Source organism: Ochotona princeps, chromosome 19 (genome assembly GCF_030435755.1).
Source record: "Ochotona princeps isolate mOchPri1 chromosome 19, mOchPri1.hap1, whole genome shotgun sequence".
Lineage (NCBI taxonomy): Eukaryota > Metazoa > Chordata > Mammalia > Lagomorpha > Ochotonidae > Ochotona > Ochotona princeps.
The window spans coordinates 24,879,297-24,892,639 of NC_080850.1; the positions used below are offsets into that span (position 1 = coordinate 24,879,297).

General features: G+C 40.7%; 2 protein-coding genes across 3 annotated transcripts in view; both read right to left on the reverse strand.

Moving 5' to 3' along the window:
* Window positions 1-275: 275 nt before the first annotated feature.
* Window positions 276-5,402, reverse strand: SPINK14 (serine peptidase inhibitor Kazal type 14 (putative)). Its single transcript, XM_004587564.2, has 4 exons — window positions 5,333-5,402; window positions 4,515-4,558; window positions 1,252-1,388; window positions 276-321 (listed from the first exon to the last, which is right to left on the reverse strand). Exons 1-4 carry the CDS (start codon window positions 5,400-5,402, stop codon window positions 276-278), a joined length of 297 nt encoding a protein of 98 aa, XP_004587621.1.
* Window positions 5,403-12,996: 7,594 nt separating this feature from the next.
* The window catches only part of SPINK5 (serine peptidase inhibitor Kazal type 5), a 68,845-nt gene continuing 68,498 nt past the window's right edge, over window positions 12,997-13,343 (reverse strand). For both annotated transcript variants that reach the window (XM_058677456.1, XM_058677455.1), the window contains one exon: window positions 12,997-13,112. In XM_058677456.1, the coding sequence (XP_058533439.1) occupies window positions 13,104-13,112 (9 nt within the window). In that variant the 3' untranslated portion in view covers window positions 12,997-13,103. The remainder of the gene's footprint in view (window positions 13,113-13,343) is intronic.

Below are 13,343 nucleotides of genomic sequence, written 5' to 3' on the forward strand. Positions count from 1 at the left end.
ATTCAGCTTACTCTAGTTCTGAGATTTTGGACACAGATCTGAGAGCCAAACAAAACCAAGCTTTCAGGGAAGTTTATTCTTAGTGATGACAGGAAGGCATTCAGTGAGTGAAGGGAAAGGTCCATGGAGTGAACCTTAAACTATCAGCTAAGATGAGTGAGGCAGTTCTGTCACCAAGAAGATCAAGGCAGAATCAAGGAGGAATCAGGCACAAGAGGAGGTTTTAATGGAGGAGAAAAATGAAAGTTTCTTCCTCCATATCCAAGTCCACTCAGCTAGCATCTTCCATCATGGTAGAACTTAATCCTTCCGTTAGATTTCCTAAATGAAGAGGTAAATATTTCATTAAGGGATGTCAAGATCAGAGCAACAAAATTATCTCAAAGTAGCCTAGCTGCCACCTTAACTTTACATTTGAGAAAACCAAGATACAGGTGCATAAATGACTAAACAAAGAAACAGGATTACTCTATTCCCTATCCAGTTATCTTGCCACTGTTCCAAAATACTACCAAAAATATCAAGGCCTACTGTAAAAACAACAGTTGTTTTTGATTTGGCTTGAGTTCTGATGTTTGAGGCATATCAGTGCTCAGGTACTTTCTTAATACTCTTACACTTGGGCTAAATTGCTCACTAGTGAAAATCCTATAGATATCACAATCCTTTCATTGGTCCTTGCACAAAATTAGAAAGTGGTAGCAATCTGGTACCATGGGAAGTGTTTCCTCCATATAAAATGCATGGGTTCGTACAGTGACCAAAGGTGAAATGGTTATATTGTGTATTTCAGAGTCTAATCACTAATTTCATGTCATGTGAAATTAGCCAACATGAACTCTTACCTCGAGAACCCAAACTTTGCAGTCACCTAATCTTGGCTCAGAATTTCAGTCACTTACTAGAGAGAAAACATCTAAAGGAATGTAAAACCACATTTGGTCTTCAAATCAGAGTGTTTGGGATTTTGAGGGGCTATGTGAGATCTCCAAGTAGAAATCCATCAGCGGGCATATGAAAATGTGAAGCTTAGAGAGAACACCAGACCCAAAGAACACCGTGCTGTGATGAGCCTGCTACCTTCTCCGGTGGCCTTTCCATTGCCATGCGGCCTTCTGTGTGGACCCGATTGTAATCTGTGCGTAGCAAAGCAGATTACTGGCCTTGAAGCTGATGTACTTGATAAGAGGGGTGGATCACAATTGTTATAGACAGGCTTACAGTTACTTCTACTCCCCAGCTACTACTCACAAGCTCTCAACACACAAGATGCATGGATTTTCATAGGTCACAAAATTAGTTCCACAGATGGGTTGTTGCAAGCCAGGGCAGGGGTTCACTGTTGCCTTGAACCAACTCAAGTCTACTTTCTGATACGGACATTTCACCTAAAAGTTAGTTGAAAAGAAAACCACACTCAGAGAACAGAGTTGAAGAACATACTCACATTATAAAATCTCTCATATCTGTACCTCTCCAAAGCAATGGAATTGGAACCCACAAACTCCCATATGATAACAGCGCTTGGCCTTTGTGGCCAGGGCTTCTTCAGTAATCGAGAAAAAGCTTGAGTGTAACATTGGAACACAGAACAAATCATAGATTTTTTTTTTCTGGGAAATTTAAATTCTCCATCTCTTTTATGCTTGCTTGGAATGTCAGACCTGGAAATACTCTTTTTTTTTTTTTTTTTACTATTGACTTTTATTTTTTGATTGTTATATTTTCCATGTTTCAGTGTTGTAGGTATAGGGATTTCCCCCCTCTCGTTTCCCTTCCTTCCTCCCTGTCTTACCCTCCTACCACTTCTCCCATTATCATCACAGTACCATTGTCCTTTCATAACAGTTATAAGTTTAACATTCTGCTCTTTAAGTGTATCATGGCAATTTAGGTATAGACAATGGGAGAAAATCTAGTATCAAATTGTCAAGGTATATTTAAATTTCCTTGGGGGTTCTCCTTTTATTTGGGAGTAGAGATGCATACTGCAATGTGTCTTTACTTACCAGCATTCTGTCTCCATTATGCAATTTATCTATGAGAATATATGTATGTATTTGTTTACTATTATGTATTTGTTTTGCATTTTGGATGAAGGTTGCCTTATATCACAAGAGAACATATCTCATTTGTCCTTTTGTAACTGTCATATCTCACTAAGCATAAGTCTCCAGTTGAGATCATTTTGTTGTAGTTGGTAGATTTCATTCTCTGTAATAGCTGAGTAGTATTCCATGGAGTAGATGTACCATGGTTTCCTTAACCAGTCCTCTTTTGATGGGCATCTTGATTGTTTCTATGTCTTGGCTATTGTGGATTATGCTGCTATAAATATAAGGAAGCATGTCATTGTCTTATAGACAGGTTTCACTTCCTTTGGATGTGTTCCCAGAAGTGGGATAGCTGGTTACACAGTAAATCGATTTTCAGTTGTTTGAGTACTTTCCATGCTGACTTCCATAGAGGCTCACTCTGCCCTTTCACCAACAGTGGGGCAGTGTAGCTGTTTCCCCACACCCGTGCCAGTAGGTGTTGTTAACAGTTTTCTGAACACAGACCATTCTCACTGGAATTAGGCAGAACATCAGTGTGGTTTTTATTTGTATTTCCATAATAGCTGAGGAGCCTGATCACTTTTTCATATGTTTATTAATCATTTGAATTTGTTCTTTTGTAAAATGCCAGCTCATTCCAGAAATATTGTTAGACATTTGTGATAGCAAATTGGCTAAGGAATTTAAAATTCAATAACCAAACCATACTTCCCTGAAATACACATATTTGAAACTATCACAACTTATGCATTCCCCAAACCCAAAGCCATTTTCTATCTTGAAATTGTCAAATGGAGATCATTTAAAGCAATTCCCTGCTTTTTAAGGGAAAACTGATGACAAAAAGACAGTACGGGTCTCATCAGGAGCTGGAACCCAATTCAAGAATGAAGAACTCCTGGACCCTGCTGATGTCATCGATTACATTGTTATGGGGTGCAGCCATTGATAGCCAGCACCCCTTGACAGTGGGCAAATGGAATGTGGCTGTGTCTCCCACCTTCTGTCCTGAAGGTGGGACCTAAGAGCAATGGAATATTAATTCCATCCTTAGGAAGCCCTCGCCCACTCTCCTCCACCACCACCTTAGGTGTTCCCTCCTGCCCACCTGTGACTCTCACCTATCACCCAAGAGGGGGGGCAGTATTGCATTGTTGTGTAACCACTCCCCTCACAAGCCCCTATACAGGCTCATGGTAGGAGGGCTGGCTCTTGGTCCTATTTCTCCCATTGCTCTGTCACCCTGACTCTTGGCCTCCCCAGTACCTCTGAGGACAGGCTTCCCCTGAGCATGGCCCCTGTGTGTCTGTATTCCTCACCCTCTGTGTACTGCTTAGGTGGGACAATGAAGGTAGCAATGCTAAGATGCTTTGCATTTCTGGTTTGTGTGCTTGCTGTTGGGAGTTGCAGGAGAAATGAGGCCTAGCAGTAATGGAATGTGGGCAGAGAGGCCGGGGAGGGGTGAATGTCTGCAGCTTTGTAAGTGTGTCCAGATTATTCATTGCATGTCTCTTAGGATAACTTATATTTTTGGGGAAACTGGGATATGGGTCTTCAGTTTAATGGATGGACTTGAGGATAATGACCATTTGCTCCTCTTGGGGTTATGATTGGTTGGATTGCTATATGGACTTGTGATTTGCTATTTCTACTGGGCTCTGTTATCACCAAGCTTGGTGTGATCTCGCACACACCCCGTAACAACACGAAGCTGGAACTGCCTGGAGATTAAAGCAGGTTTCAGTGGCTCTGTAAGCGTCCTGAGATTGGCACAGATAAAATGCCCCAGATACACAGTGGGCAAAGTTTGGGGTTTGTATTTGGAGGAAAGGAGGTATTGTTTGAACTTAGAAACTCCTGTTTATTCTTCCTTTATTTATTTATTTAACACCATTGTCATGGCCAGGCCACCATCTAATTTGATAATGATTCAATGAACCTTTCCATGTTCTCTATTACCATTGTCTCTGTTCACAGATAAATAACAATTAAATAATTTTCTCCTGATTTATTAAAACAACTTCAGTACACATTTAAAAACAATCTGATTGTGAGTTAAAAGGTTCTATGGGACCTGAACCTTCTCAGTTTCTCCACCTTGCCTTATATCATTTATGGGTAAAATGATCATTTCACCCATAATCAATTATTGTTCATAACCATTGTCTATATTTCCTTAAACAAGGATCCTTTTGCTTTTTACTTGCTAAGCTTATTTGGTTAGGCATCAGTACTTTTACTGGACTGTAGGTGTAAGATACATTATCTCAAAAACTAAAACAAGAAAAGACAGGAAGGCAACAAGGAAAGGAAGGCAGGAATATCATTACGCTCTTAGAATTTTATCTACAAATCAAATTGAACTTATTAAAAACTAATTCAAAGTGAAACGTTAAAATTTATACAGAAAAGGGAAAAAAAAGAATCTTGGACTTGAAAAATCTACAGGAAGATTACCTTAACAGGTCCGTGTGGTGGCCACCAGTGTCGACGTGCTGAAACTAGAAAATACGTGAAGATTACTATAAAATAGTCTGATCAATCGCAGCTTAATCCATTCACAGGATGAGAATGTTCTAAGGCAGTTCCTAGGAAGTATTAACCATTGGAAATATTCCACTCATACATTTATTTATTTTATAAAATGTGGAGTAACAATTGTGATATATTTTATATATATAATTGTATTTGTAAAGGTTGCCAGTTCATGTACTACGTAGTTTTTACTGACACTAACTAGCCTGGGCTCTAGTGGATTGTCAGTTATTAAGTCAATACATGGAAGAAATCACAGAACTTTGTGATCTTTTGGCTCCATCCCCTATATTCCATAAAGAGGGAAAAGATTGTGTAGGGTAAAACTCAGAAATTCTAGGTAGACATGTGAAAAGCCAAGATGACTTTTTTTAAGAGGCACCCTAAACCATAATGAAATCATTATGCTCTAATACATGGCAAGCATTTTCAAAAGTTAAAAAATTTCAAGATACGCCCTGATTGGGCATATTGGCAGTGGGGTTTGCATTACTGCATTGCCCAAGCCCCTTGCCTCCAGGAAGAGTTCCTTCTGTACGCACCAGGTGGAAGAACTAAGGCCACTGCTCACTGGCCCAGGATTTTTTGGTCTACAGTCTTTTTTTCTCTCCAATTTATGTCAATGTGTTAACATTATCAGAAATATTTTCAAAGAAATTCAGAGCACCCTGTTTCAGACTGTAATGTCAAGTCCCACAAATGAGCTGCCCGTGCCTGCCAGCGCTAGCCGAACGACTTACCAGAAGTTAACACCCAACGTGTCAGGATAAAGAGCAACAGCAAGGAGAGTAGTGAGAAGCATTGGGCCATTTTCCTGGTGTGCTCCTGGAACGATGCTCGGAGATGTTGTCTCAGGGTGTTTCCTTCTAATTCAGTCACCGAAGAGAGCTCAGCAGGCCCGTGTTGACATGGACAGTCACTGTCAGTGTGCCTGTAGCATCCTCTGTACACGGCATGTGGAAAGCTTAGCATACCGTTCCCCAGGGGGAAAGGATCATGGGAGTGGCTAAGCTTTGACTAACCACCTGAAAGATTAAAATGTAGATAAAAATGACTGATCTGTGAATGCTCAGAAAACAGAAGTGAATCAGACGTTAGGCTTCCAGGGTATAGAATAATGGAATTAAAAAGCTCATTTTGGAACAAAACTAATGGAATGCACTTACAGTGTTTTCATAAAGAGCATTTTCCATTCATTTTTTTAATACACCCATACATATGTAATTGCATTATTGTAGTTTAGAAGTATTTTAGGTATCTTGGAACAGCAATACTTGAAGTAAAACTTCACCTAATTATTAAAAAAAATGGGACTACTAGAAGTTTCTAGACAACAGGAGGATCTCAGTAGAGGAAACCGTACTTGTTCGTGACAGAAGAATATATCTCTTCAGTTTAAGAAAAGGTATTTAATGTCTCAGACATGCTTGGCTGTGCATAAGATCTCCTGACTTTAGTTGTTTGACTCGCTTGTATTTTTATTTTATTTATATTTTAGTTTAGTTGTTAGACTCCCTGGTAATTCTGAGAGGGTGCATGGGGAGAATATATATTCTGTGCTGTCTCTTGGGGTCCCCAAAGCTGTCTAAAACCAGACACATACATGGAGAGGTTGCTGATCAGATCTGTCCTCAGCAGTGGCAACTCAGCGAGTGGTATGTTGAGTGTACGTTGGCTGGGCCCGGCCAAGGACCCAATCTTATTCTCAGTCTTACACATGTGGCCTTGGCCTTTACTCTGCAGTAGATACTCACAGGTAATTTACATAAACTTTTTGCCAATATGCTAGGATGTGACTTGAGCTACTAGCGACATCACTCTGTCTCCAAAGACTGCACTCCCCAGCACGACGGCCCGCTCTTGGTACAAAATCCAGAACTGCTGCCCCTGGAACAACCTGGATCGACATGTTTTTTTATTTATTTATTTTTTTTTTGCAAACATTCCACCCCATCTTTTCCTCATATTTCACATGGATTATTCCAGGAATGGAATAAGCCATGGAAGCCAGAGGTCCAAAGCACATACAAGTGGGCTGGCAGACCAATCCCCTGCTCTCGAGTGACCCACCTGAGAAAGAAATGTAACCTTCCTTTTCTTTTAGTGGGTGGTACCTTGGCTTTAAGGAGCTGCAGGAGACGGGGTAGAGGAGGAAAGCTCTGAAGCATCATGTACTGGGCGGAACAGCCCCTGAGAGGCCTATCATTCAGTTGAAGTGAAGGTCAGATCTCAGCAGGGGACGACGTGGGGGATCACTGGGAGACATTCCTTGGCAGGTAATCCAAGCGAGAGGATGTGCGGAAATGCCACAGTAGAAAAGAATACATATTTCTACTATAATAACGAGTAATTTGGGTCAGAATGAAAATAGATGGAACAAGTGAAAGAAGGCTAGAATAGGAATGACATTCTAGTTTTTAAAATTTTAAATATATATAATGACAGACACGCATATTACATGTTTTGACTTAATTTTTGTAGTCTAAATTGTTCCCAGGTTCTTTGCATTGAGAAATGTGCTATTACATCTTTCTCTCTAATATGTCATATAAAACATGAATTTATATGGCTTATGTATAAGCTATCTGAATTTTATGGTATCTGAATTTTAATTACTATCTTTAATAACAATCATGAATTATTAAAATGATGGAATAAGCACATTTTATTTGCATCAGCTGATTTATCATTTTTACTTCATTTTTTAAATACCCCAAGTCTTTACAGTTCTGAGCCTGAAAGATACTGATAAGAATTTCTTCCTGAAATTCTGGCTTTCCCTGTTTTCTCTCTCTCTTTCTCTCTCTCTCTCTCGGTGGCACAGTGGGCTGAACTGCTGATTGCAACTTTGGCAACCCATACTGGAGTGCCACTTTGAGTTTTGCTATTCTGCTTCTCTCCCAGTGCCACCCTACATATTCACCTGGGAAGGCGGCACTGATGGCCCAAGCCTTTGTACCCCTTCTCCGTATGGGGAACAGGGTGGCTTTGGCCAGGTCCACCCACAGCTACTGCAGCCATTTGGGGGAATGAACCTATGATTGGGAGAGATGTTTCTCTTCCTCTCTGTCCGTTGTAGTGCCTTTCAAATACATCTTTGGAAGAAACAAAAAAAGGAAGGAGAAGTATGAATACAGGGAGCTATCCTCAGGTGCTGGCAGATCAGAAATGCCCCTCTTAACTTAGGGGTAGGAGCGTGCAGATGGGAAACAGCTCTGGAAATGATGCTTCCAGGCTCCATGGCTTGAGCTTTTTGTCCAGGGGAACCCCTGGCCACTGGTTCCGCCTGTGAACGCTGGCACAGAGTCTGTGACATTCTGTGGTCTCCACTAGGAGCGTGGGAAGAACGAACCTGACAATAATGGGTCATACTGTACGACTGTGGGCAGTCACCTGGGGAGTGAAACAGTGACCCACACCAGTCACTTCACCTTTCAAATAATTAGTAAGTTTTTAAAAGATTCATTTTTATCGTGAAGTCAGACTTACAGAGAAAAGGAGAAACAAAGATCTTCCATTTACTGGTTCATTCCCTGAGTGGCCGCAATGGCTGGAGATGAGCTGATCCGATGCCAGGATCCAGGAACCAGGAGCTTCTTACAAGTCTCTGGTGTGGGTGCAGGGTCCCAGGGCTTTGGGCCATCCCCCACTGCTTTCCCAGGTCACAAGCAGGGAGCTGGATAGGAATAAGAGTAGCTGGAACACAACTCGGTGTCCCTATGGGATCCTGGTGTGTGCAAGGTGAAGACTTTAGCCACTAGGCTGTGGCACTGGGTCCAATAAATCTTTTAACAAATATTCAAGATGGGACCAACCTCCCATGTCTGGGATGAACTTTGTGAACTGTTTCTAAAGGGAAGGAGGTGACAGTAGAGATTTGGTATCTCTCTTAAGAGTAGGTGGTCAATGAAGCTGCAGCTTATCTCCTGGCCCTCCTGACTGTGAGGCAGCCATGCTGAAATCAAAATTAGGTCCTCGTATGTTCTTCATTTATGGTAAAAATATTTTAAATCTCTTCTATATGTTTGAAAAATATATATAGCATATTACCTAAAGTCCTCCTACTATACAACAGGACAGAATCGTTTTAAAATTTCTTAATCAAAAAGGCAAGAGATCTTCCATCAACCAGTTCACTCCTCAAATGCCTGACGCAGGCAGGCTAAGCCAGTGAGCTGGAAATCAGGAAATCATACAAAGCATAGTATCAGAAATCTATGCTGCTGGGCATTGTCTTTCTGCTTATTCTTCAAATATAAATGAATTAGTCATATTGTTTAGGGAGAAGTTTAATTTCGGTACTGAAATAAAAAAGGAACTAGTGTGCCAGGGTGATATCAGGGAAAGAACTGGATGTCTTGGGCCCATTGTGGTAGCCTAGTAGCTAAAGTCATTGCCTTGCATGTGCTGGGAGCTCATGTGGGCACCAGGTTGTGTCCCAGTCACCCTGCTTTCCATCCAGCTCCCTGCTTGTGGCTTGGGAAAGCAGTGGAGGACGGCCTAAAGCTTTGGGACCCTGTACCCACATGGGAGACCTGGGGGGAGCTTCAGGCTCCTTGTTTTGGATTGGCTAGGCTCCGGCTATTGCAGCCACTTGGGGAGTGAATCAGCATATGGAAGATCTCTGTCTCTCCTCTTCTCTGTATATTTGAGTTTCCAATATAAATAAATAAGTAAATCTTAAAACAATAAAGAACTGGATGTTATATCAGCCATCATTGGTCCAGAGAGTATTATGTGAGGGCTCATTGATGACCTAATATGTAACACATGAGTGTTCTTGTTCAAAGCCATCGAAAGCATTAAGAGCACCATGTATTAGATGGGTTGTCATACCAAAGGTATCCACCAGAGGGTGATTTACACAGCAGAAATTTATTTTCTTCTATTTGATCCACATGTCATCCCTGGCTAACTTCTGGCTAGGTCTGTCTTTCTGGCTTGTAGCTGACCACTGTCTCCTCATGGTGTTCTCCCAAGACCTTTCCTCTCTGTGCACTCCAAGACCTCTTGTGTCCCTTATTCGTTCCTCATGGTAGTGCCATTCCTGTGAGACTAGGGCCTCACTCTCATCGCTTCATTTAGCCCTCATTACTTCCCTAATACTTCCTTTTCCAAACATAGTCACATTGTGAGTGAGCGTTTCAACGTCAGAATTTTGAGAGTACATAGTTCAGTACATGATGCAATAGGCAGGACTGAATGCACCTTTTAAATCTTGCCCTGTGCTTTTTGCCATTGCAAAAACGTAAGCATTCATCAAGTTTTTCTTTTTTATTATTATATTGTTATTATTTACCTTTATCAGTACTATTAGGATAGAATAAGAAATGTGTGTGGGGGCTTGAGGGGTAGAGAAGGAAGAGTCCAGTAACACAGAAGGACAATGAGGAGGCGCTTGCTCAGTAATCAGTTGGTCTAGATCAGGGAAACTTGAGGAACACAGCTCAAATCTGGCACATAACCTACTGTTGAAAATATAAGTTGAATACCATTTATCCAAAATGTTTGAGACCAGAGTGTTTTGAATTTCATGTATTTTCAGATTTTGGAATATGTGTGTGTGTATATATATATATATATATATATACACATACATACATACATATATATATATAAAGATATCTTGGTTTAGGACCCAAGCATAATGTGAAATTTATTTACATGTGATATATACATAACCTGAAGGTAGTTTCATAAAATATTTTTTTCTGTTTTCTATTTATAAGGCAGATAAACAGAGTTCTCATCTGCTGATTTAGTCACCAAATGAACCTAGCAATGAGGCCAAGCAGAGACCTGGAACTTAGAACTCAGTTTGGGTCTGTAATGGGGATGGCAATTATATAATTACTTAAACTATCACCGCCATCTCACAGGGTCTGCACCAGCAAAGATCTTGAGTCAGAGATCAGAGCCAACAGTGAACCCCAGGTATTCCAATGTGAATTACAGGCGTCTTAATCAATAGGCTAAGTGTCGAACCTTTTTGCAGTGTTTTTAGTAGCTTTGTGAATGAAATGAAGTTTTGTGGTGTTGAATTTTCCACTTGTGGTGTCACAGTGATGCTAAAAAATAACAGATTTTGGAGAATTTAGAATTTCAGATTATGGATTACATGTGCTCAATTTGTATAATTGGAGTTAGGTTTATCTACATAATATAAACTCATTTATTGCATTTGTTTACAAAATGACAAAACTGAATACTTGTGAAAGAGATGCTGTCTTCCACAAAGCCTAAAATATTTGCTATATGGCTCTTTCCAGAAAAAGGATGCCATTCCGTGGTCTAGACGAGTCATCTTCTGGGGAGTCTTGAACCCTTGAGAGAGACGAAGGCTTTAGGAAAGTCCCTTATATAGGAAATTCAGGAGCTAGGAAGTGGGATTTCTCTGAAGATCCCCATTCTGAGAATGGAGCCTCTTTGCAGAGAAATGCATCATGTGTGTGGTTCTGGCCAGCAAGAGATAGCTGAACCAAATCGCTTTGCTTAGTTCTAACTCATAATCACACGTCACTTCATGGTTTGGGATTGTGGGGCTGGGCTCTGAGGCTTCAGTGAGATGGTTCTGGCTTTAATATGTCTCCTGTCAGGGCGTAAGAAGGAACTTGAAGAGTTCTATTCCATCGAAGTGTAGCCATTTTGTTGTGACAAATTTGACTTATATAGTTAGGTTATCTAAAATGAAGCCAACTTGCAGCTTTTTCAAAAATACTAAGTAAAATGTTCTACACATTTACACTCTGACCACCTACCCTGGAGCCTCATTTCATCTGCGGTTTTATTTACCCAGATGCCCAGCTCATTGCAGGTTTAGGTACCACTCACTCCTGGTTCACACTCCTGAAATCTCTGGGCCTATCTCTATCCCTGCATCTCCTCCCTCTCTAGACCACAGCAGTGTGCACCCCACTCGGCCCCTCAGCCTCCTCGTCCCCTGGCATACAGAGTGGTTTTCAAGAATTGGGTACGTCATAAGGGTGGGATAAAAATGTTTTGTAGGTATTATATAATGTTACTGAAAAATGCAAAATGTCTTGTTTAGCTCTCAATGCAAATGTTAAGCTGATATTTACATAACCTAAAAATCATAAATCTTACTGATGAAACTATTTCCTGGATTTTTCAGTAATGTACAGGAGGGGGAAGATAACAATCTTATTCACCATGGACTAGGAAAATGCATCTCACATGCTAAAATTGTAGAGAAAAAGTTGAACATTATTTATTCGGTTTCCCAAAATGACTATATTTCTCAAGCTTGAAAACATGATCTACAATCTTTTTTCTTAACAATAACATAGAACAAATACAGCATCAAAATTGATTTTCATTCAGTTACAAAGGAAAAAGATAAATAAATTCCTACTATAATTAGCCTAATGAAGACTTATTTTAGAAAGACAGAAGGAAAAATACCAAGTTAGCTTCCCAACTCTAAGCAGGTCTTCTGCAGTGGAGAGAATGCCTTAGACCGAGGTGCACTCTCCACGTGTTTTCTCAAGGCAGAGTTGAGCTGTCTAACATAACCTATCCACAGGCAGCTTTTGAATACTTAAATATGACCGGTCCAAGGTGAGATGTACTGAAAGTGTTGGATAAATACCAATATCAAATGTTTAGTAAATAGAAAGGTTTATATTGACTACATTGTTAGCTTAGATACATTAAATTACATAAAATACATTAAAATTCTAGACACGTTGGTAGTTGCTAGAAAATTTAAATTGTGTATATGGTTTGCAATACCTGTCTACTGCGGAGTGCCTTTCTGAGAGGCTTACAAATGTTGGTTACTCATTTGGCTAATCTTTACCAGACTCTGGGTACAAGGCACTAAAACAGAAAATTGTCAAGAGGCAATATGAACAGACGGAAGACACTGCTGCCTTTTGCATCACTGCATAGGACCTACCTAACAAAGACACTTACGCCATCAATGCAGAGAAGAACAGAATAGGGGCAGTGGTATGGTAATTGACAGCTAAGCAGAGGCTTCCTCTCAGCTGGTTTAGCTTCCTCCAGCTCCTGGCTGCCCTGAGTCCCCATTTCCCCATCTCTCCTAGACACTTTGCCAATCAGGACAGTAAATTAAATGTGAAAAAAAAAAGTGAATGTCCTCTGTCCACCATGATCTTACCAAGGCAAAAGGTGGAGCTTACTCAACGTGTGTAACAAGGCTTTCGTATTACCTAAGCAGTAATCAAAAAATTCCCAGAAAGGGTGTTCTGCTGAGTTTACTTTTATTGAACAGGCAGTTGGACAGACAGCATTGTGATGAGGAGGAGACTGTCACAGCAAAGACTGGGTAGAGACATCTGTGTAACCTCAGATCAGAGTCTGGGAGGAAAGAGATGGAGAAAGCTAAGAATCCGTGAGTCCATTCCCAACAGTACTGCATTGCTTCCTACGGTGATTAAGACAGGCTTCTGTATAAACACATGGTGGAGGGAGGTGATGCAGAACCCGGGCAGACTTCTCCCCATGTGGTTTTCCTCAATCCTCGCGTCATTTGTCCTAGAACAGAAGAAAAGTAGTTTAGATGCTAGAACCCAGTCACTGGAGAGTTGTGGACTGTATTTACAGCTGTATCTTAACCAAAGGGATCCATAGATTCCATGCATTCTCCCAAGAACTAACCATGTAACCTCACTTTTTCTTACATGATTTAATTCAGAGTGCCAACTGAGCACCTAGTATGAGGTGGATAGAAAGCCGAACATGGTCTGATTATGTGTAACTTTTGGT